Source organism: Ziziphus jujuba, chromosome 5, assembly GCF_031755915.1.
Source record: "Ziziphus jujuba cultivar Dongzao chromosome 5, ASM3175591v1".
NCBI lineage: Eukaryota > Viridiplantae > Streptophyta > Magnoliopsida > Rosales > Rhamnaceae > Ziziphus > Ziziphus jujuba.
In genome coordinates, this window is record NC_083383.1 from 3797371 (window position 1) to 3821064 (window position 23694).

At 33.3% G+C, this 23694-nt stretch overlaps 3 protein-coding genes and 1 pseudogene across 5 annotated transcripts; all 4 read right to left on the reverse strand.

The window, feature by feature from the left end:
• Positions 1-857: 857 nt before the first annotated feature.
• Positions 858-8880, reverse strand: LOC107433655 (uncharacterized). Its single transcript, XM_016044973.4, has 29 exons — positions 8658-8880; positions 8382-8527; positions 8139-8215; positions 7803-7925; positions 7441-7543; positions 7276-7313; positions 6908-7006; positions 6664-6750; positions 6414-6563; positions 6200-6271; positions 5997-6115; positions 5795-5908; positions 5645-5690; positions 5454-5521; positions 5261-5345; positions 4366-4532; positions 4062-4207; positions 3813-3889; positions 3385-3507; positions 2998-3100; positions 2848-2885; positions 2463-2561; positions 2235-2321; positions 2004-2153; positions 1812-1883; positions 1604-1722; positions 1401-1514; positions 1248-1293; positions 858-1092 (listed from the first exon to the last, which is right to left on the reverse strand). The coding sequence occupies exons 1-29, from the start codon at positions 8810-8812 to the stop codon at positions 1009-1011; spliced, it is 2907 nt and encodes a 968-aa protein (XP_015900459.4). The 5' UTR covers positions 8813-8880; the 3' UTR covers positions 858-1008.
• Positions 8881-11146: 2266 nt separating this feature from the next.
• LOC107433715 (serine carboxypeptidase-like 1) lies at positions 11147-15173 on the reverse strand. Its single transcript, XM_025067140.3, has 13 exons — positions 14729-15173; positions 14461-14537; positions 13687-13809; positions 13318-13420; positions 13150-13187; positions 12873-12971; positions 12671-12757; positions 12404-12556; positions 12206-12277; positions 12008-12126; positions 11800-11913; positions 11664-11709; positions 11147-11568 (listed from the first exon to the last, which is right to left on the reverse strand). The coding sequence occupies exons 1-13, from the start codon at positions 15060-15062 to the stop codon at positions 11485-11487; spliced, it is 1449 nt and encodes a 482-aa protein (XP_024922908.1). The 5' UTR covers positions 15063-15173; the 3' UTR covers positions 11147-11484.
• Positions 15174-15795: 622 nt separating this feature from the next.
• Positions 15796-19190, reverse strand: LOC112489120 (serine carboxypeptidase-like 18; annotated as a pseudogene).
• Positions 19191-19334: 144 nt separating this feature from the next.
• LOC132799219 (serine carboxypeptidase-like 2) lies at positions 19335-23271 on the reverse strand. 3 transcript variants are annotated; one of them, XM_060817039.1, is made up of 13 exons: positions 22960-23271; positions 22624-22769; positions 22464-22540; positions 22224-22324; positions 21931-22033; positions 21151-21284; positions 20951-21037; positions 20684-20854; positions 20499-20570; positions 20297-20415; positions 20053-20166; positions 19691-19736; positions 19335-19612 (listed from the first exon to the last, which is right to left on the reverse strand). In XM_060817039.1, the coding sequence occupies exons 3-13, from the start codon at positions 22471-22473 to the stop codon at positions 19529-19531; spliced, it is 1041 nt and encodes a 346-aa protein (XP_060673022.1). In that variant the 5' UTR covers positions 22474-22540; positions 22624-22769; positions 22960-23271; the 3' UTR covers positions 19335-19528. The 3 variants fall into 3 exon arrangements, with proteins under 3 accessions (XP_060673022.1, XP_015884882.1, XP_024930289.1); XM_016029396.4 differs by having other exon boundaries at positions 22224-22346; positions 22856-23269; XM_025074521.3 differs by lacking the exon at positions 19691-19736 and having other exon boundaries at positions 22224-22346; positions 22856-23270.
• Positions 23272-23694: the final 423 nt, after the last annotated feature.

Below are 23694 nucleotides of genomic sequence, written 5' to 3' on the forward strand. Positions count from 1 at the left end.
TGAATGAAAATTTAAATTAATTTATTAGAATTGGTCTCCAACAATTAGCATTATTCTATCTTTGCCATTTCTTTTAATAGTCGGTGTATTTTTTGGTGGCTGATGAGAATTAGATAAACAAATCACCTTTAGAGTTCATCAGATTTAAATACCATTCCATGAGCAAATGGGATTTTAAAATTGTCATCAGCTGGATCTGTTACTGGGTTCGCAAGTATGCATCCCTTGAAACCATTTTAAACACTAGCATGTATAGTAGAAGCACTAAATTAACAAATTTTGTATGCCCACAAGCACATATTTTCTCTAGAAGCTCTCTTTCAACTTTCGAAAGGGACAAGTCTAATCTTATTAATTTCGAACAAAAGGAGAAGAAGAATGAGAGAGAGAGAGAGAGAGAGAGAGAGAGAGAGCTGCATCATTTATCAACCTCAAGATTTATAAACGGTATGATTCTGTCTTCATTTTCTGTGTGGCTAAAAAACACAAAATGAATATCAGCACAATGCTTTCAACCCACTTGTCTGGTTTTCGTCTGTATTATTTTGTTGAGTTCTAATGCTGAAATACATATTTATTTAGCATACCATTTGAGATTAAACACCAATTAAGTGATTCTTTTTACGTGATTTTCTTAGATGGCGTGTTTAATTCCTTTTGTTATGACAACAACACCTGAATGTGCTTGAATAACAGCCAAGCAAAGCAACTGTTTATTATGTGAAATTACCCGGTTGTTTGGTTTTGTTTCTTGAAGTTATTTTATACCAAAATAGACCAAAAGAACGAAGAAAAAACAACTGCTGCTACTTTGAATTACAATATCTACGTTAGGAGGGGCCTGATTTAGCAATTCATATTGCCAATCCCTGCTTGCCTTTATTGAGATGGATATCATATGTATACATAAGTTCTACATTGTTAAGGCAAAAAGTGAAGCATATGTAAATGCAAATAAGCTTGGCAGGCATTGATACTGACAACGCAGAGGAGCTGGAGATGATTAAATTAGAGAGGTTCATAATTTATCCACTTTTTAAACATTGCAGAACACTGTTCAGGCTTGTATTCAGGAGCTATGTGCCCTGCTCCCTGTGCACATATAACCCACCAAGAACCAATAAGAAATAAAAACAAATATATATATATATATATATATACCACTTCGGCGACAAACTCAACCAAATAACTTTCTGGCTAATTTTAAAAAATAATAATGAACAAAATAAAAGAAAACCCTTGCTTGCCTTGACAGTTGCAAATGTCATCCGGTTGGAGTAAGTCCTGGTGTACCTACAGCAAAATCAAAAAATGATTAGAAGTCTCAGCCTATTTGATCATAAACACTCGCTATCTTGCCTGTAACAAAATATACAACTTAGATTTCATATTGTAATTACCCTGCAACAAAGCCTTGGACAAACCATGGCCTCCAATCATCGACAATGGAGTTATTCAATGATCTTATCCACGCTTGAGTTGCTAAGAATGGCACCCCCAAGTCGTGATCTCCACTGTTTGAGAGCGAAACAAAAGAGATCATAAGAAGTTGGCCAATAAGTTAAATCCAAATTTCTCTAAGATGCATAATACATAGACCAACCTATATATTAGAGAGCGATAGCCTTTTGCACTAAGGTATACATGATACGGGAAACTGCTGTGGACCTCATGCTGATAATAAGGTAATAATTTGCATCGCTGCCAATTAATGGTACTTCCCTGCACGGCATACCTTTCAGGTTACACAAACTTCTCCTTTGCTACTGATAAATGTTCCATCTTAGTCTTAGAACTAACTATATGCATACTTTTCGTATGTGAAGCGCTAGGCGGACATCAGGATGGTTGGCCCAATAAGCAGAGAGAAAGTATCCATTGTTCTATAAATATGAAGAAAGCTAATAAATCAGACATGCTTAGATATTAAGGAAGCAATAGAGTTGAGTTTTTTTTTTTTTTTTTCATCTTTTTAATTATAAACAGATCTTTGCTTATCTTACAGGACAACCAGGCATGGGTTCAGGATCCCATGGATCAAAGATAGTTTTAGGTTTCTTACTGAGAGACCTTCTTTTACTAGTGATATTTTGTGAGATCCTATCACTGCAGTTGGGCTCCAAAATATATTCTGCGTTAATGCCTGAAATGCACTGAATATAAGAATTGTAACAAGTGCATTAGCTTCATTCTTAGATGGAAGCAAAATTAGAATACTACTGAGGATGTCTTACTTTGTGATAAGCTTTAAGATGTTTCTTACACTCTGTATTGCTTGGATATATGTTATTGTAATCACCTCCACAGCTTCTCTCCAATGACTGAATAAAATGCAGATTTAGTTTATTAAGAATTGTTCTGCATCAAATGGCTTTTATTTCGATGATTCTTTTATGGATATTCTTTGAATGGTCGTTGTTTAATTTTTTGGTGGCTGCTGAGAATAAAAAAAAACAAATCACCTGGTAGAGTTCATCAGATATAAGTGCCATTCCATGAGCAAATGGGATTTTAAATTTGGAATCTGTTGGATCTGTTGCTGGGTTCCCAAGTAAATATCCCTGAAAACCATTAACAAACATTTCTACTTTAGTAGAACCAGAAGTATCTCCTTTATAAAATTTCTATTCAATGTATATTTAATTTGATAAGTAATTGTGTACAAATCAGGTGCTTTGTCAAGTTAGTTATTTCTTTTGTATGAATGATCCGGGGCTACACCGTAGATCAGCATATATTTTCTCTGAAAGAGCTGTTTCAACTTTAAAAAAAGATCATTTTAATTAAATATATATATATATATATATTTGTACAAGGAGAATTAGAGAGAGCAGCATAATTATGAACCTGAAGATTTATAAGCGGTTTGATGCCGCCTTCATTTTCTGCATGGCAACAGAAGAGAATGAATATCAACACACTGACATCATTATATGCTTTTCCATCTAAAATATTCCTTTGTCCATTCTGATATACATGTATGTGTAATCTGCATACCATTTGAGATCTTTTGGGCAAGAACAGGGACAATCATGCCAGAGTAGGAATCTCCAGCCACGTAGACTGGATTTGAGCTAAATTCCGGATGATCAATCGACCACTATAAAATGCATATATATTGTGAATAGTTAGTAGAAATGTAAAAAATCTTTCTCAATAAAAAGAAAAGTTATTCTTCATCGAGATTAAAGAAGATCATGAACAAGAACATGTAACAGGCAAGCATTCCTCAACAAATGCCTTTTGTGAATTATGTATAATTCATTTTTCTCCTTGAAAATGCAACTTAAATAAACTGTTATAACTAATGGTTGTCACTGTATCTTAAGGAAGTACATCTAAACTGTATATCAGAATTTTCTTAAAAAAGACATATGAGCTTACTTTTCTGAAGAATTGGAGGAGATGGTCTACTTGTTTGAAATCTCCTGTTTGAGATGCCATATCAGTCTTTGCATAAGAAAATCCAGTACCCACTGGTGAATCCACAAATATGATGCTGGATACCTGCTACTTCATCAACCACTATCAATTATGACCTTTAAATATGTTGTCAAACTATAAATGAAAATAACACCAAAAAAGAAAAAAAAAAAAAAAAAAAAAGGAACTATAAATTCAAGATTATAAAATTAGGAGTTACATAAAAGGCGTAAATATCTACAAGAATACAACTTTTGGTGGTAATGATATGGTTTTTGCAAATGACTAAAAAATTAAGTACAAAGTTGCAGAGGAGAGAAGAGATGGTGTGGTTGTTGATTAATCTTTGAGGGAAAGAGAAATATATATATATATATATATACGATCACCTTTGTCCAGGCTGATGGATTTAAAACGAATGTTGGGAGACTTCGATTGTAATGTTCCATGTTATATTTTATTGGACCTACCATTCAAACGAAAGAAAAAGATGAGATTCATCTTCCTGTAATTGTAATTAATTCGACTAAGTACTCTGAGATCATTGACTAGGCAATACGCAAATCATGCATGCAGTTTATTTATAATTTTAGAGGCACAAGTACATATGCTATGGAATTTTGAATAAATATTATTACCAACTTCAAAGACAAGGCCAGACCAGGCAGAGCAACCAGGACCCCCTGTTAGCCAAAGCATGAGAGGATCTTCCTCTGCATTCCTCTCAGACTTTACGAAGTAGTAGAAAAGCTGCACTTCCTCAGATTCACCCACTCCAATGTACCTTATATTATATATATATATATATATATAAATATGTATATATATTTATATTTAACAATTTATCACTAACAATTAAAAGATATAAATGTAGCTATCTAGGTAGCTAATACTAAAACCAGTAGTGATGTAGAGCAACGAAGCTAGCTAGCCAAAACGTACCCAGTTTCAAGATGAAAAGGAAGAGGTCCTTCCAGGAACCCAGGAAGAAACTTATGCACATTCTGAGGCAGCGCAAGCTGTGAACAAGGCAAGAGAAGAAAGAGAAGAAGGAAAATGTGAGAAAAAAGAGAAGTTGAAGAACCCAGTTGTTCTCCTTCCATGGAGTTCTAAATTCAGCATGCAAATGCTATTTTTGCTCAAACTCTCATAAAGTTTATATGTATATATATATATATATATATAATAAAAATAATAAAAAAAGAACAGAAAATTTATTAGTTTGTCCGTTCTGTTCTGAATCTAAACTATGTATGTAGCCAGGTGTAGGACAGTGAGAGAGGTTGGTTTACAAGATTAGCTGGGGAATTGACACCATTAATGCTCGCCTTGGGTTGCGTTGCGATGGCGGACAAACCATCATTTTTATTTTTTTCGCATGAAGGACAAACGATTGTACTGCTGCAAAATTAAAGAGCATTTATTTACTAATTTAATTAATTTTTAATTCTATATGAAAATCTTTGTCAGACAAAATATATGCTAACTTTTGACTGCGTGTCTTCAGTTAAAAGTTTTATAAATTTATTAAATTCTGTTGGTTCTGGAATTATGAATTATATTCATAGTTTTGCACCTTGGTTTTGAACTTCTTTTTAGTGCTTCGATGGGAAGCCAAAGAAATTTTTTAGACAACGCCTGAATGTGCTTGATAGGAAACCAAAGAAATTTTTTGCTTTATGAAATTAAGAAATTAAGGATTTCTTAAGCAAAGCAACTGTTTTATTATGAGAAATTATCCGGCTTGTTTTGGTTTTATTTTTTGAAGTGATTTTATGCCAGAATAGACCAAAAGAAAAAAGAAAAAACAACAACTACTACTAGTAGTCTGAATTACAATATCTACTTTAGGAGGGCCGGTCAATTCCTGCTTGCTCTTATAGAGATGGATATCATATGCATACACGAGTTCTACATTATTGCTAAGGCAAAAAGTGAAACATGTAAATGCAAAATAAGCTTGGCATTGGCAAGCGGTGATACTGACAAAGCAGAGGAGGTGGAGATGATCAGATTAGAGAGGTTCAAACTCTATCCATTTTTTAAACATTGCAGAACACTGTTCAGGCTTGTATTCATGAGCTATGTGCCCTGCTCCCTGTGCACATATAACCCACCAAGAACCAATAAGAAATAATAACAAAAAAATATAACTTCTACCACAAAGTGAAGTAAATAACTTTCTATCTAATTGAAAATAAATAAATGAATCCTTGCTTGCCTTGACAGTTGCAAATGTCATCCGGTTGGAGTAAGTCTTGGTGTACCTACACCAAAATCAAAAAATGATTACAAGTCTCAGCCTATTTGATATACACTCACTATATTACTCGTACCAAAATATACAACTTAAATACCATATTTTAATTACCCTGCAACAAAGCCTTGGACAAGCCATGGCCTCCAATCATCAACAATGGAGTAATTCAAACATCTTATCCATGCTTGAGTTGCTAAGAATGGTACCGCCAAGTCATGATCTCCACTGTTTTAGAGGGAAACAAAAGAGATCATAAGAAGTTGACCAATAATTTAATCCAAATTTCTCTAAGATACAGAATACATAGACCAACCTGTATATTAAAGAACGATAGCCTTTAGTACTAAGATTTACATGATATGGGAAACTGCTATGGACCTCATGCTGATAATAAGGTAATAATTTGCATCGCCGCCATTTTCCGATACTTCCCTGCACGGCATACCTTTCATGTTACACAATCTCCTCCTTTGCTACTGGTAAACTTTTTCATGTTAGAACCATCTATATACATACTTTTCGTATGTGAAGCGCGAGGCGGACATCAGGATGATTGGCCCAAAAAGCAGAGAGAAAGTATCCATTGTTCTACATATATGCAGAAAGTTAATAAATTAATCAGAAAGAGAACCAATCAAATAAATATGTTTGGATATTGAGGAAGCAATAGTTTCCAGTGTTTTTCATCGTTTAAATTTGTTAAAATATAAACCAATCTTGCTCATCTTACAGGACATCCCGGCATGGGTTCAGGATCCGATGGATCAAAGATGGCTTTAGATTTCTCATTGAGAGATCTTCTTTCACTAATGATATTTTGTGGAATCCTAGCACTGCAGTTGGGCTCCAAAATATATGCTTGATTAATATCTGAAATGCACTGAACATGGGAATTGTAACAAGTTCACTAGTTTCATAATTAGATGGAAGCAAAATTAGAATACTACTCAGGGTTTTACAATATCTTAAGGATGTCTAACCATGCGATAAGCTTTAAGATGTTTCTGGCACTCTGTATCGCTTGGATCTATGTTGTTGTAATCTCCTCCACAACTTCTCTCCAATGACTGAAATAAAATGCTGATTGACTTTTATTATGAACTGTTCTGCATCAATTGGCTTTATTCCAAGGATTCTTTTGTGGACATTCTTTGAATAGTCAGAATTTTTTATTTTTTATTTTTATTTTTTTAATGCCTGATGACAATCAGAAATACAAATCACCTGGTATAGTTCATCAGATATAAGTGCCATTCCATGAGCAAATGGGATTTTAAAATTGCTATCAGCTGGATCTGTTATTGGGTTCCCAAGTATGTATCCCTGAAAACCATTTAACCAACATTTCTATTGGAAGCACTGACTGAATAAAGTATCTTCTTTATAAAATTTATATTCAATGTATATATTTGATTTGATTAGTAATTAAGTAAAAAGCAGGTCTTTGTTCAAGTTAGCTTTTCCTTTTGTATGATTGACCAGGGCTAGATTGTAGATCAGCATATTTTCTTTAAAAAGGCTGTTTCAACTTCCAAACATATAGGATTATTTTAATCTAGAAGTAGAAAGAGCAGCATAGCAGAATTATGAACCTGAAGATCTATGGACGGTTTGATGCCTCCTTCATTTTCTGCATGGCACGAAACAAGAGATTAATGAATACCAACACTCGCGTCCTTCATTATCTGGTTTTCCATCTAAAATATTTTCGGTTTTTCCGTTTTGATATACATGTATGTGTTTGTATTTTGCATTACCATTTGAGATCTTTTGGGTAAGAACAGGGACAATCATGCCAGAGTAGGAATCTCCTGCAATGTAGACTGGATTTGAGCTAAATTCCGGATGATCAATCAGCCACTGCAAAATGCATATATATCGTGAATAGTTAGCAGAAATATAAAGAATCTTACTCAATAAAGAGAGAAGTTATTCTTCATTGTGATTTTATATAATATGCCTTGTATGAACTATATATAATATATAATTGTGATTTTTCTTCCTGAAAATGCAAACTTAAAGAAACTGTTATAATTAATGGTTTCACTATATGTTAAGGAAGTAAATAAAAAAACTCTAAATCAGAATTTTCTTAAAAATGGATTTATCATGAGCTTACTTTTCTGAAGAATTGGAGGAGGTGGTCTACTTGTTTGAAATCTCCAGTTTGAGATGCCGCAGCAGTCTTTGCATAAGAAAACCCAGTACCAACTGGTGAATCTACAAATATTATGCTGGATACCTGCTACTTCATCATCCACTATTAATTATTACCTTTACTATATATATTGTCAAACTGTAAATGAAAATAACACCTAAAAATATAAATTTGGTTGTAATTAAATGTTTATTAAAATAACCAAAAAGTAGCAGAGGAGAGAAGAGACGGTGTGAAAGAGAAATATATATATATATATATATACATACATATATATATATATATATATATCATCACCTTTGTCCAGGCTGATGGATTTAAGACAAACGTCGGGAGACTTCGATTGTAATGTTCTATGTTATATTTTATCGGACCTACCATTCAAACCAAAGGAAAGCTCAGATTTATCATCCTGTAATTGTAAATAATTCGACAAGTACTCTTTTAGATCATTGACTAGGCGATATGCACAATGCATGCATTTAGTAATTTGCAATTTTAGAAGCAGAAGTACATATGGATCATATGGTATATGATTACCAACTTCAAAGGCAAGGCCAGACCAGGCAGAGCAACCAGGACCACCTGTTAGCCAAAGCATGAGAGGGTCTTTCTCTGGATTCCTCTCAGACTTTACAAAGTAGTAGAAAAGCTGCACTTCCTCAGATTCACCCACTCCAATGTACCTTATATTATATATATATATATATATATGACAATTTATCACTAACGATTAAAAGAATATAAATGTCTTAGCTAGGTAGCTAAGACTAAAACCAGTAGTGAGTAGAGCAGCGAAGCTAGCCAAATGTATACCCAGTTTCAAGATGAAAAGGAAGAGGTCCCTCCAGAAACCCAGGAAGAAACTTATGCACATTCAGAGGCACCGCAAGCTGTGAACAAGGCAATAGAAGAAAAAGAAGAAGGAAAATGTGAGAGAAATTAGAAGCTGATCCCAGTAGTCCTTCCATGGAGTTTTTAATTTCAGCATGCAAATGCTAACTTTGCTCGAACTCTTATAAATTTTTAAAATGAAAAAAAATAAAAAATATTTATTAGTTTGTTCCTTTTCTGAATATAAACTATATATATAGCCAGGTGTATGACAGTGGGAGAGGTTGGTTCAGAAGATTAGCTGGAGAATTGACACCTTTGCTCGCCTTGGGTTGCGTTGCCGTGGTGGACAGACCATTATTAGTACTACTGCCCCTCTAAATTAAAGAGCATGCGATTTTAAAACTGACGCTTTTACCACCATAATTAATTTCCAATCTATTTGTTACGAAAATTTTTGTCAGACTAAAATATATGCTAACTTTTGAATGAGTATTTTCTCTTAAAAGTTCTATGTATATATGTTTAATAAGGTTAAAAATTCTGTTAGTTCTTGAATTATGAATTATATTCATAGTTGCATTTGGGTTTGGACATTTATTTAGCATTTTGATTCTTAAAATTTGGATTTTAGTGCTCTTTAGTCCTTGTACTTATTCTTTCTACGTTTTTGAGCAATTTTGAGATATGCAAAGTACTTCCAAGCTAAAAAAAAATAATATACAGTGTACTAAATATACAATGTACCTATGCAACATGCAAAATCATGTAGGAAATTAAGTCTCATATTGTACTATATCATAATTGTATTGTATCATACTTTTTTGTAGGAGTTACGGGTTTGAATTCTGATATGTTTCGACTAAGCTTTAGTATGGATTTTACATGTTGCATACAGTGGAAGAAGACGATAAGTACAATAAAATAGGTAATTTATGGATTCCCATAAAGTTATAAATATACACTCTGCTAATGGTCTATAGTTCCCTAAAATCTAGATCGATGATACGAGATCTTTTCTTTTGCAAGAGAAAAAAAAAAAAAAAAGTGTATTGTATGTTTTAAGCTATTAAAAATAATTTTAAAGACCAAAGTGCCAAAAAAATAAAATGTTGAAACATAGTTTATGGACTATCTGAGAGCCAATAATCTTATCTAATAATCCCAATGCTATCAAGTACAGCACAGGATCTTTCTTAAGATACGATGAAAAACTCAAAATTCAGATGGATATATAAGTTTTATAATACTGTTTGGCCAAATGTGAAACATGTAAATGTAAATATATAAGCCGGATTACAGAGGTTTATCCATCTCTTAAAACTTATACCAAAACACTCCTCAGCCTTGTACTGAGGAGCTCTGTGCCCCGCATCCTGCACTTTTAAAGAAACCAGAACCGAAAAATAAATTCAAAAAAAAGGAATTCAATTTCCACAAAATCAACTAAATCATGTCTATCTCTAATGAAAAACTTTCTAACCTTGACAGTTGTAAATGTAATCTGATTCCAGTAAGTCCAGGTGTACCTATAAATATATATATACATATATAAATATATAGTCATATAAATCAATTTTAATATGAAATTTTTTTAGTGGTAAAAATACATATACATGTATATTTTCTTTTTTGCATAATATGAAAAAATTTTGAAGCCTCTTTTTTATGGAACTCAAGGCATAGACCATTCATCCGGCACTGAAATGGACACCATGCGTGGGCACACTGCTATTGATGGGTTTTTAGTTCTGATTTTGCTTTGGTGGAGATACCGACTTTAATATGCGGAAAATAAATAAATAAAAGAAAAGAAAAATCACAATGGGACTCACGGCACAAAAAAGGTCCTTTCTTTTCTTATTATTTTGATTTTTTTTTTTTTTTTTTCTGACCATGGTCTTAAAAGGATTTGGCATGTTCACAAGATAAGCAGAAAAACATGCTCCTGTTTTACATGGTCATATTTAAATATGCTCGAATTGGGATAACATATTAATTGTTTTCTTCAAGTAAATTATCTACATGGAGGACCAATTAACCAAGGAAAAAAAAAAAAAAATCTATATGGAGGACCTTCGACATTTGACTCTATTTTTATTTATTTTATTTTATTTTTTTCTTTTTGTCTCTTAAAACGAAGAGAGCACGTGAACCTCTTTTTCCTTTCAAGGAGATAATTGATATTAAAGTCACCATATCATTATAATAACGACATGGTATTAGTAACTTTACCGATTAAATTTTCTAGCCCCCCCCCCCTCCCCCCCCCCCAAAAAAAAAAAAAAAAAAAAAACCTTTACCGATTGCATTCGGATTAAAAAATCAACCAATTGTATATCTGAATTGAAACAATGTCTTAGTTTGGGCGTGTAATTCGTTTTTATAACAACCACTGAATTTGCTTAGATAGGAAACCAAAAAAATAATAATAATAAATAATAAATAATAAATAATAAGAAAAGGGAAAATTAAAACTAAATTAGTAAAGGAATTTTTTATTTTTTTATTTTTATTTTTTGGAAACCAAGAGCTTTTTTGGTGTTCTTTAGATTGAATTACAATATCCACTTTAGGAGGCCATGATTCAACGATTCATATTGCCAATCCGTGCTTGCCATTATTGAGATGGATATATATATATATATATATAGAGAGAGAGAGAGAGAGATGAGTTCTACAATTGTTGTGTAGCAAAAAGTGGAACATGTAAATACAAGTAAGCTTGGCTTGGCAGGCAGTGCCGCAGCAGTGCCAAATCGTGCAATGCATGTACAAATTGAAGCAGAGGAGGTGGAGATGAATAAGATTAGAGAGGTTCATAATCTATCCACCTCTTAAACATACCGAAACACTCTTCAGGCTTGTACTGAGGAGCTGTGTGCCCTGCCCCCTGCACATATATATAATATAACCCAACAGAACACAAAATAAATAAAAATATGACTTCCACGAGTTAATCACTATGTAATACAGAAACTTTCTTGCCTTAACAGTTGCAAATGTCATCCTATTGGAGTAAGTCCTTGTGTACCTACACACCAAAGTAAATCAACCATTCAAAAGTCTCACGGCCTGTTTGGTATATACATATACATATATATGATAATCATATTGTAATTACCCTGCTACTTGGCCTTTGACAAGCCATGGCCTCCAATCATCAACAATGGAATAATTCAAAGATCTTATCCATGCTTGAGTCCCTAAGTATGGTACCAACATGTCATGATCTCCACTGTTGAGGAAAAGTGGACCAAACAAGAAAATGGGAATTAGTCAATAAATTAACACAAATTTCTGTAAAAATATGGAATACAGAGACAACCAACCTGTATATTAAAGACCGATAGCCAATAGTACTAAGTTTTACATGATACGGGAAGCTGTTATGGACCTCACGCTGATAAGGTAAGTCAAAATTGCATCGCTGCCATTGCCCTATACTTCCCTGCAAGGTATACCAATGAGGCTACATATCGTGCCTTTCTATCACTGCTATGGTCTATTTAGCCGTATCTTATACATACATTTCTTATGTGTAGTGCTTGGCGGACATCAGGATCGTTGGCCCAGTATCTAGAGAGCAAGTGCTCATATTCCTAGACATGCATAAAAAGACAGATCATGAATGTTAAAGAGAATTGATTACATTTGGACATTATAAGGAAACAAGAGAGTTGTGATTTTGATCTCATATAGTTATAAGTTTGTACTCATGATCTTACACGACAGCCCAACGTGGGTAGTGATTCAGAATCAGTAACTGCTTGATATTTCTCATTGAGCAACCTTCTTTCATATCTACCATCTTGTGGCTTTGGAGAACTAAAACTGCAGTAGGGGTCCAAAATATATGCTTTATCAATTCCTGAAACGCACTGAACATGGGAATTTTAACAAGTGCATTAAAATTTTCAAACTTAAATGGAACAAACAATACAATAGCATGAGGTAAATGGTAATTAGAATATCTTAAGGATAAAAGTGTCTACCTTGTCATAGGCTTGAAGATGTTTCTGACACTCTGTATTGCTGGGTTTTACGTTTATGTATTCTCCTCCACAACTTTTCTCCAATGACTGCATCAATTGGCTTTAATTAAATATTTTGTTGCCGTTTCTTCGAATAATCGCATTTCCATGGTGGCTAATGATGAGAATCAGAGAAAAAAAAAAAAAAACAAAACAAAATCACCTTGTAGAGCTCATCAGATATAAGTGCCATTCCATGAGCAAATGGGATTGCAAAATTCCCTTCACCTGGTTCTGTTCCCGGGTTTCCAAGTAAGTATCCCTAAAAACCACATTACGAAATTTGACGTTGAAGTTAGCTATTCCTTTTGTATGACCACATAGACTACATATTTTCCATTAAAAAAAAAAATCTATTTCAGCTTTCAAATGATATAATTCTAATATAATTTTTGAATGAGAGGAGAAGTAGAATTAGTGAGAGAAGCATAGCTATGTACCTGAAGATTTATAGATTGTATGATGCCGCCTTCGTTTTCTGTACGGTCAAAAAATTAAGAGAACGAATGTATATTAGCAGTCGCATGCGAGTAAAGAAGTAGCTACATGCTAAATTCTTTAGTGTTCTATCATTATTGATTTCGATTTACATGTATTTATTTTCATACCCTTTGTGATCTGCTGGACAAGGACAGGGACAGTAAGGCCAGAGTACGAATCCCCACCAATGTAGAATGGATTCGAGATAAATTCTGGATGATTAATCAACCACTACAAGTACATGCATTAATTCTAATTTAGTAAAAATAAAAGATACTAATTCATTAACAAAAGAAACAGTTCATCAACATAAAGGAGCTAGAATGAACAAGAACAAGTAAATAGCAAGTTAAAATGCATTTATAGAAATCACAATAAAAACATAGATTTGATTTTTGCGCTTGATAATTGATATTCATAAGCCAATAGTTAAACACATGGTTGAGGAACCATATCAGTCTTTTTAAGAGTACTACAAGTATAGTGAAGAAAGCAACCTTTCTGAAGAACTGGAGGAGATGATCCACTTGTTTGAAATCTCCAGATTGAGATGCCATGGAAGTCCTTCCATAAGAAAATCCAGTACCTACCGGTGAATCTACAAATATTATGCTGGATACCTGCTAATCCAACATCATCCTTCCAATATTCAGGAGGTAAAAACAGAGAAGAATAAAAATGAAAATAATTTCTTCTACAGTTTTGTATCTCCGCACTATACCACGGAACATGTTACTCTTTTCCAAATTAATATATATATATATATATATATGGATATAACTAATAATTACAACAAAACTGTAGATTAATATATAAATATATAACTAATAATTACAACAAAACTGTACATATATATATATATATAGAACGAGATTATGGTGTAGACAGCATGCGGATTGACACCAAAACTGATTTAAAAAAAAAAAAAAAAAACATCGATTTTGCATTTTATATCTAATAACAAAACTAATGTTTTTTTTATGATCCACATGCGAATCATCCTCACACCGTAACCTTACCGTCCATATATATATATATATATATATATAGTATGCACTAGAAAGTTAAAAGATTAATTTATACCTATTGATAAACAAATAAAAAAATTAAATAAAAGTAAATTAGTCAAACAAAAACTTTAGTGATATTATTTTTCTTTAACAAATGAAAGTATAAAATTATGAGTTTGAACTTCCCTAAAAATTAAACGTGTGATGTCACTGATATAGATGTTTATGAACTTAAATCATGCGGAAGAAAAATACTGTCACCTTTGTCCATGAGAAGGGATTTAAGACTAATGTCGGGAGGCTTCCATTGTACTGCTCTACCTTATATCTTAGTGGACCTGAAATTGAATATATAAAAAAGTCTCAAAAATTAATTTGGTATTTCTTTGGTCATCATCACCAACTTACTAATAATGTATATATACATGTGACTGACGCAATCACTTTCATCAATGCAGTAATTTTGCTTAATTTATGAATGACGTATAATTGAATGAAAGTTTCCAAAATTGTTATTATAATTTTTTACCTATTTCAAAGACAAGGCCGGACCAGGCAGAGCAACCAGGACCCCCTGTTAGCCAAAGAAACAGAGGATCTTTGTCAGGTTTCCTCTCAGACTTGACAAAGTAGTAGAAAAGCTGCACTTCCTCCGATTCACCGACGCCGACATACCCGGTTTCTAAATGAAAAGGAAGAATTCCCTGGAACCCAGGGAGAAACTCAACCGTTGAGTGAGTCGACACTGCAAGCCCTGAGCAAAACTTTAGAAAGACAACCACACAAAGAAGAAAGACACCACCAGACATGTGTGAGCAAGTGGAGACTGAAGCCTGCAGCTTCATCATGGATTTTAATTTCATGAATTTGATCGTTTTCTCTTTCAAATGTGCTTGTTCGATCTGAATATGTCTAAGCCGTACATATTAACCAGGTTTTTATGGCACAGAAGACTAGCGAGGAATGAAGTTTTTGGCTTTGGTAGAGATAAGACAAGTTGTCGCATGTGCGTAAAACAAAGAAAGGTAAACATCAACGTGGGTCCCAGCTTACTTAAACAAGATTATCGCTTTTTTCTTTTTTTGTCCTTTCTATTTGAACGAGTTGGTTTTTTTTTTTTTTTTTTTTCTGGTAATTATTTGAACCATGTGGTAGGTAGAGCTTTGAAAAATCAATAAAATAAAAAACTAAAAAAATAACTTAAATTAAAAAACAAAAAAGAATAATTCTTTTTGGTTATAAATGTGCATCTTCCATTTATTTAATTGGAATTTTAAATTTGTGGTCAAAGTAAGCTTTTTCATTTCAATCGAAAATGACAAAGTGAAATTTTATTTTATTTTCTTTTTTCGAAGTAAGACAAAATGAATATAAACAGAGCCTAATTCGTCCGATCGTTTATAAACATCAAGTTTTACGTACAAAAGTCCCTCTTTCTTATTTTCATTCTTTTTCATTTTTTATTTATTTATTTTTGCATCAAAGATTGGGCATGGTTCACAAAAACATGTATTAAAAAAAAAAACACCTCATATGTTCTACATGGTCATATTTGATTCATTATTCTAGCACATATCCTCACGTGGGCATTAAATATTTGGTTTTCATGAGAATAATATAGTAGATATTTGTTGGACCACTAAAGTTTATTGGTTTTGTTTTTAGAATTCTTTTATGCCAGAATTAAAAAAATAAAAATAAAAATTACAACACCACTGAATTACGATATCTGGTTAAAGGAGTTTCTTTTTTAAGAAAAAGGCATGCATGTCCAGACTGAAGCAGAAGAGGTGGAGATGATTGATTAGAGAGGTTCATAATCTATCCAACTTTTATAACATTCCAAAACACTCTTCAGGCTTGTACTGAGGAGCTGTGTGCCCTGCCTCCTGCACATATATTGTATATATAACCCAACAAAACAATAAATAAACAAATAAGTAACAACATGACTTCCAGTTAAACTTGAATCGCTATGTAATAGAAAAACTTTCTTGCCTTGACAGTTGCAAATGTCATCCTATTGGAATAAGTCTGTGTACCTATACACCAAAATTAAATAATCATTCAAAGGCTCAGCCTATTCGGTATACACCAAAATTAAACCATCTTCCTGATACCAAAATATACAACTGACATATGATTATGATATTGTAGTTACCCTGCAACTTGCCCTTGGACAATCTATGGCCTTCAAGCGTCAGCAATGGAGTAATTCAAAGATCTTATCCATGCTTTGCGTCCCTAAGAACGTTATATTCATGTCATGATCTCCACTGTGAAGGAAAAAGTGGACCACAGAAGACAACCGATCATAGGAAGTTGGGCAATAAAAATAATCTAAATTTCTAGCAAATATGGAATACAGAGACGAACCTGTATATTAAAGAGCGATAGTGTTTGGTACCAAGGTTGACATCGTAATGGTAGCCGCTATGAACCTCTTTCTGATAAGGTAATCCGAAATTGCATTGCAGCCATTGTTCTACACTTCCCTGCACCAAATGCCTTTTGTTTTAGTAATTAGTACTCCAAAATATTCTATTCTTCCTATCTCATATATATATATATATATATATACACACATATATACCTTTCTTATATGAAGCGCTTGGCGAACATCAGGATCATTGGCCCGACAGCTCATATTCCTATGTCATACAGAAAATGAATGAATGGTGAGTTATGATATTTGAACTTCAAGGAACCTAGAGAGTGGTCCCGAATTTGATATTTTAAATTTACAACTGGTATGTACTGATCTTTCTCAGCTTACACGACAGCCCAGTGTGGGTAGTGATTCAGAATCAAAAAGAGATTTCTCATTGAGTGACCTTCTTTCACTACTACCATCTTGTGGCTTCGGGGAACCAAAACTGCACTAAGGCTCTAAAACATATGCTCTATCAGTTCCCGATATGCACTGGACATGGGAATTTTAATGCAATAATTACACATTTAGAAGGAAGCAAGTAACAAAAGAACAGGATGAGGGTTCATAATTCATTATGGTTGCCTACCTTGTCATAAGCTTGGAGACACTCTGCATTGCTTGGATCTATGTTATTATATTCTCCTGCACAACTTATCTCCAACGACTGAATAAAATGAAGATTGATCCATAAGTATGACCTGAAGGTTTATAGTTGGTAGGATGCTGCCTTCGTTCTCTGCATGGCCACAAACAAGAGAATGGTTATTAACATCACATACTTCAACCGTTGTCTTGCTTTCATCTGATATTCCTCTGCTCTAGGTTTCTTGTGGGGCCGCATATATGGTTGAAGTGGTAAATTACTAATATCCGAAGTGAAATTCATCAAGACCAGAAAGTAAAGAATTAGTTAGATGCAATATTCCCTAAGTTTTCTTTGCTCTATTCATTTTGATATACATGTTATGTTATTATTTGTATACCATTGGAGATCTGCTGGACAAGAACAGGAATAGTAATGCCAGAGTAAGAATCCCCTGCTATGTAGACTAGTCTCGAGATAAATTCTGGATGATCAATCAACCACTACAAGTACCATTAGTAACAATAGAAATAAATAAATATAAATAAAAAGTTCTAATTCACTAAAAATATAAGTAATGGTCCGTTGAGAAAAGGAGCTGGGATGAACAAGAATATGTGATTACATATGACTGTCAAGTAAAAATGCATTATTGAAATCATGTGCATAGGTGGCTTTAATTTTCAAGCTACAAAATGCAGCATCAGGAACTGTTATAGCTAATATTCAAAAACCTGAAACTTATGATTGAGGAAATAAAAACTGTCCATCAGAATTTTTAAACACTATAAGTTAGTGAATAGAGCATACCTTTCTAAAGAATTGGAGGAGATGGGAGCATACCTTTCTAAAGAATTGGAGGAGATGGTTGACTTGTTTGAGATCTCCCGATTGAGATGCCATGGTAGTCCTTGCATAAGAAAAACCAGTACCTAATGGCGAATCTACAAATATTATGTTGGATACATGCAACTCCATTACCATTCCTCCATTCATAACAATGCTACTGATTCAGGGACACAAAAACGCACTTTTCTTCAATAGAATTGTATCTCAATTTTATATTGGAAAGAGAAACATTCATCTTTGACCAGGAGAATGGATTGAAAACTACTGTGGGGAGGCACCCATTGTACGGCTCTACCTTATATTTCAATGGACCTGCATTAATCCTAAGATAAAGCTAGGATTTAAATCTATAAAAAGTTGAAAAAATTAATTGGTATTTCCTAAGTCACCATCACCTTACTAATTATATACATTTGACAATCAATTTCTTTTAAGTAAAATGTGTCTACTTTACCTATTTCAATGACAAGGCCAGACACCAGTTAGCCAAAGCAACAGAGGATCTCTTTGAGGATTTCTCTCAGGCTTGACAAAGTGGTAGAAAAGCTGCACCTCCTCGCACTCACCCATGTCAATGTAACCCGTTTCAAGATGAAAAGGAAGACGTCCTGGAATCCAGGAAGAAACTAAACCAACGACTTGAGACGCTGCAATCTGTATGCAACCCATTGAAACAAGAAGAAGAAGAAGAAGAAGAAAGACAAGATTGGAAACTGAAGCTTGTTGCCCCGTCATGGATTTTAATTTCAGTAACTCGCTTTCTCTTACAAAGATGTTCCTAACTTAAATTAGTTCTTAATATTTACTGAACAAAGAAAAATATGTTCCAACTTAAAATTAGTTCTTAATATTTACTGAAAAAAGAAAAATATGTTCTAACTTAGTTCTGAATATGCATTGTTGTTTGTGACTCTAAATTCATAGACACAAGCTTGATGGAGTGTTATGATACGTGCAATGGTGTTTGGAGAGGTAGAATTGAAGGAGGAGGAAGCAAAAGAAGTTGGAAAACACTGAAAGAAGCTTATCAAGGCTTAAAAAAGACAAAACTTAAGACACGCGGCACATTGTAGTTGGGCAGTCGCAGCACATCAGTTTTTTTTAACCAAATAAGACACGTGGAAAATTATTAAAATAGTGGTTAGATTTACTCCCTACCTAAACATCGCGTGGTAAAATTATCAATAATTTATTGAGCGATATATATAGAAACTGTTACTAAATTTGTTAAAGATGAGGAGAATGAGTCGAGGAAAAGAGGTTCCATAATTGCTCCAATACCCTCTTCTATTATTGTCTACTTTTTTATAAATGACAAATAATTTATACAAAAAGATTATTAAATTATTAAAAAAAAAAAGAGGTGGGGGGCGCAAATTAACTGGAATCATTATACACGACAGTTAATGCATAAAGAATCTGTTCATATTCTGCATCCAATCGACTTATGGAAGGAGAGATTTTTACACAGCTTCAAAATCTATCCACCTTTGGAACATAGCAAAACATTCTTCAGGTTTGTATTCTGGAGCTGTGTGTCCTCCTCCCTGTTATTTTAGCCATATTTTAACAAAATATTCTTCTAATAATTTAATCAAATGTATACATATATAATATAATCTTACTTTGACAGTAGCAAATGTCATTCGATTTGAATAAGTCCTCGTGTAACTTCCCATGCCAAAAATCAAAGTTTTAGTTTTGGTTGCTTCAACATAAAATATGTACTATAAACATAAATATAAAAAAACTGCAATTCTGATATATAGATATATATATATGTCTTACTCTGTTTTTTAATTACTTGATTTTTTAAATAATGATAATGCTACTCAAGAACTAATTGAAAATAACAATAATAATAATAATAACAGAATATAATATATATGCTAGGATGCAAAAAACATAAGCCTAAGATAATTTTTGTAATTCTTCCTAAATATATATACTTTATTGATATTAATTTGCTTCCATAAGTAGTACTTACCCACCAACTTGGCCATTGACAACCCATGGCCTCCAGTCATCAACAATTGAATAGTTCAAAGATCTTATCCATGCTTGAGTTGACAGAAATGGAACAATCAAGTCATGATCTCCACTGTTTATATTTGAAAAAAATAAAATAAAAATCATAAGATGTTTCATCTAGCAAAGGTTAAAAGTTTGAATCTCACTCTCAATAATTGAAAAAAGAAACAGAGAGATAAATTATAAATTAAACATTTGACCTGTATATTAAAGAGCGGTAGCCTTTATTACTGAGAATTGCGTGATACTCGACACTGTTATGAACGTTCTCGTCGTATGGCAAATCATAGTTGCATCGCTGCCACTCCCCTATACTTCCCTGCACCACAAAAAGACCATGTCAAAGCTCCTTTTCCTTAGCTGTCATTTCATCAAACACTTGGAGTGTCATATTTTACGTACCGGCTTTATGCCAAGGGCTGTGCGGACGTTTGGATCATTGGCCCAATAACGAGAAAGCATATATCCATATGACTATTCAAAAAACACAGTAAACCACCACCCAACGATTTTATTTTAATCATCTTTGGAAATAAGAACCAAGGCAAGACTATTCATAATATATACTAATGAGACTGGGGACTTACACGACAGCCCAGAGCTGGAATTTCGGATTCTGAAATAAGCAACTCTTCTTGATGAGACTTCATATACAGAGTTCTTGATCTTCTTTCAGTGCCAACCATTTTTTGTGGCTTTGGGGAAGCAAACTTGCACAAAGGTTCCAAAATATAGTTTTCATACAGTCCGTCCGTACACTACCAGTATATGAGATTTACCACAAGTTTAATATATTTATTGCAAAACCCAAAAAAAAAATAATAAAAAAAAATTAATGTATAGTAGGCGTTTACATTATCATAAGCCTCAACATCTTTCAAACACGCTGCATTGCTGGGATCTATATCTATATACTCTCCTCGGCAATTTTCCTTCAACGACTGAACAAAATTGAGCATAAACAGATTGATCAGATAATTGGCTGCGTTTTTTTTTTTTTTCCTTGGATGCCTAGTCATGACTTTGATTAAGAGATATGGAAATTTATTATGACCTGATAGAGTTCGTCAGAAATGAGTCCCATGCCGTGAGCAAATGGAATTGCAAAGTTGCCATCAGAACCTGTTACTGGGTTTCCAATTAAGTACCCCTGAAGATTTATCAATGGTTTAATGCCTTCTTCGTTTCCTACATAGGATACAGAATACCTGAGAATCTATAAATGTGAGTCACATCCACTTTAATGTGTAATCAATATACTTGTACTGCTTCTCGCTAAAAATTTTCACTTAGAAAGTAGTTTGAACAGAGTGAACATAGAACTAATAAGATTCTAAAATGTATTTCTTTCATAAGATAATATAGTAATTTATCCAATGGTAAATACCATTTTAGCATCGCCATTTTTATAATTTGACATTGGTAAAAGCTCTCTGATTGTATATGCCAATTTCATATTAAATTTTATCATCAATGGTAAGTACTATAAAATAGTCATATACTAAATTTTAAATTCAAATTAAATAGCAATAGGATCTACTTTTGAATTACTTTTTACCAATCAAAAACAAAATAATATCAATGAAAGTGGAGTCCAGTATCAAATTTTCCCAATTGCAAAGTTTAAAATCCCCATTGGAGATGCCAAATGGAAGATAAATGTCATATTTTGGCAATGACAATGCCCAAGTGGCATGCCATTGGAGATGCTCAGCATAGCAAAAATCGCAATGCTTTTAAGTTGGTCTCAATGAAAACAGAACCAACATATTATGCTAATCAATCCATGTAGGGTCTTCTTTCTTCTTTTTTTTTTTTTTTTAATTGTCCTTACCTTTATCGATTTGTTGAGTAAGAACAGGGACAGTAATGCCAGAGTATGAGTCCCCAGCCACATAGAATGGATTTGAAATGAATTCTGGATGATCAATCAACCACTGCAAGAAGCAATTGAACAGTAATGCTGAGGAATTTTAAACCATTCAAAGAAGATGATGATAATTTACTAAAACTACATTACGTATAAGCAAATCATAGAGAAACTTCATCTACAAAATCAATAAATTAAACAGAATAATTAACTTAAAAACAAGTGTCAAAGTTTGAAAAGGTGCACAACTTTGTTACCTTCCTTAAGAATAGGTGGGCATGATGTGTTTGGCTCAGGTCACTGGACCGAAAAGCCTCTGTGGTTTTGCCGTAGGAAAATCCAGTGCCAACCGGTGAGTCTAGAAATATTATATTGGACACCTATACTTCATAAAACAACTTCAAAGAACTTGTTTTTTTTTAATTATTATTATCATCTTTATTTTTTTTCAATAATATTTATAAATTGTAGGAAAAAAAAAAAGGATAAAGTATCACCTTTGTCCATGAGTGGGGATTTAAGAACAACGTAGGTAGGCTTCCATTATACTGCTCTACCTTATAATTTAGAGGACCTACATAAATTAATGAACATAATAAATATTTACAAATTTGGAGTTAAATAAAAATACAATTTTCATTATACTGATTGTGTTACCAATTTCAAAAACAAGACCACTCCAGGCAGAGCATCCAGGACCCCCAGTGAGCCAAAGCAAGAGAGGGTCCTTATCGGGATTCCTCTCCGACCTGACAAAGTAGTAAAAAAGCTGCACATCCTCTGCCTCATCCACACCCACATACCTGATATAATTCAAAATAACTGCGTTAATTAATTATTTTAGGACAAATTATATGTACGATTTAAAGAGTATTGAAGGATATGTAACCCTGTTTCAAGTTGAAAAGGAAGAGGTCCCTGGAAGCCCGGAAGAAACTTCAGAAGTTTTGCACCAGACACTACTGAGGAAACCTCTAAAAGAAGAGGAATTACAATTAAAAATATACGAACTGGCGATGAAATGGATAGCTTTGACACCGGTTCTGGTATTGGCATTTTGGTCGTCTTTGGAAAGAAATCAAAAAGACTTTATTAGGGTTTTTTGATTAGGAACTAGCAGGCCTGAGAGATGTTGGATAAGAACTGGATATGCATATTTTATATATGGTTCCGCAAATTCCAAACCAAGCCTCTTGATGGATAGAAATTAAAGATTAATTGAAGCAAACCTTCCCTGAGAATATATATATATATATATATCAATCAGTGGTGACAGACGTGATCTTTTGTCGATTTGTTTGTGGACCCGATGACAATCTGCTTCCATATGTTTTGTAAGAATCAAAGTTTTTTATGCTATTTGCGTTTTTATAATTTTCTACTGCTTAGCCTCATGCGTTTTGGTGGAGTACTAGAAGTTTGCCGAGACCATTTCACTTGCTCTGTCATTTCATTGAGATTTTATATTAATTATTAACTAGTTCCAATCCATTGAGAAGAAAATTTATAGTTCCAACTACTACATTTAATATTTATAAGAATTAAGAACGTTTTAGTTCTCAGATTTTGTAATATAGTAATATATTTATTGCAAATTAATTTATTAATTGCAGCAATGTCTTATCTCTTCTGCAGAGACGCAGCTACCCGAGGGCAATAACCCACCCAACTTAAATTAAAATATATGGGTATATATATATATATAGTATTAATAATTTTATTATATTA

What these genes read in the sequence shown, in the direction of transcription:
- LOC107433655 (XM_016044973.4), bottom strand. Translation starts at nt 8,812, where the DNA reads ATGGAAGGACTACTGGGATCAGCTTCTAATTTCTCTCACATTTTCCTT. An exon ending in TCCTCCAATTCTTCAGAAAA is followed by an intron (nt 7,544 to 7,802) that starts GTAAGCTCATGA and finishes TGCATTTTGCAG; the next exon opens with TGGCTGATTGATCATCCGGA. An exon ending in ATCTTAAAGCTTATCGCATG is followed by an intron (nt 6,564 to 6,663) that starts GTTAGACATCCT and finishes TCCCATGTTCAG; the next exon opens with TGCATTTCAGATATTAATCA.
- LOC107433715 (XM_025067140.3), bottom strand. Translation starts at nt 15,062, where the DNA reads ATGAAATTAAAATCCATGATGAAGCTGCAGGCTTCAGTCTCCACTTGC. An exon ending in TCCTCCAGTTCTTCAGAAAG is followed by an intron (nt 13,421 to 13,686) that starts GTTGCTTTCTTC and finishes ATGTACTTGTAG; the next exon opens with TGGTTGATTAATCATCCAGA. An exon ending in TACCCACGTTGGGCTGTCGT is followed by an intron (nt 12,278 to 12,403) that starts GTAAGATCATGA and finishes ATGCATGTCTAG; the next exon opens with GAATATGAGCACTTGCTCTC.
- LOC132799219 (XM_016029396.4), bottom strand. Translation starts at nt 23,022, where the DNA reads ATGCCAATACCAGAACCGGTGTCAAAGCTATCCATTTCATCGCCAGTT. An exon ending in ATCCCCACTCATGGACAAAG is followed by an intron (nt 22,347 to 22,463) that starts GTGATACTTTAT and finishes TATGAAGTATAG; the next exon opens with GTGTCCAATATAATATTTCT. An exon ending in TACCGCTCTTTAATATACAG is followed by an intron (nt 20,167 to 20,296) that starts GTCAAATGTTTA and finishes AAATATAAACAG; the next exon opens with TGGAGATCATGACTTGATTG.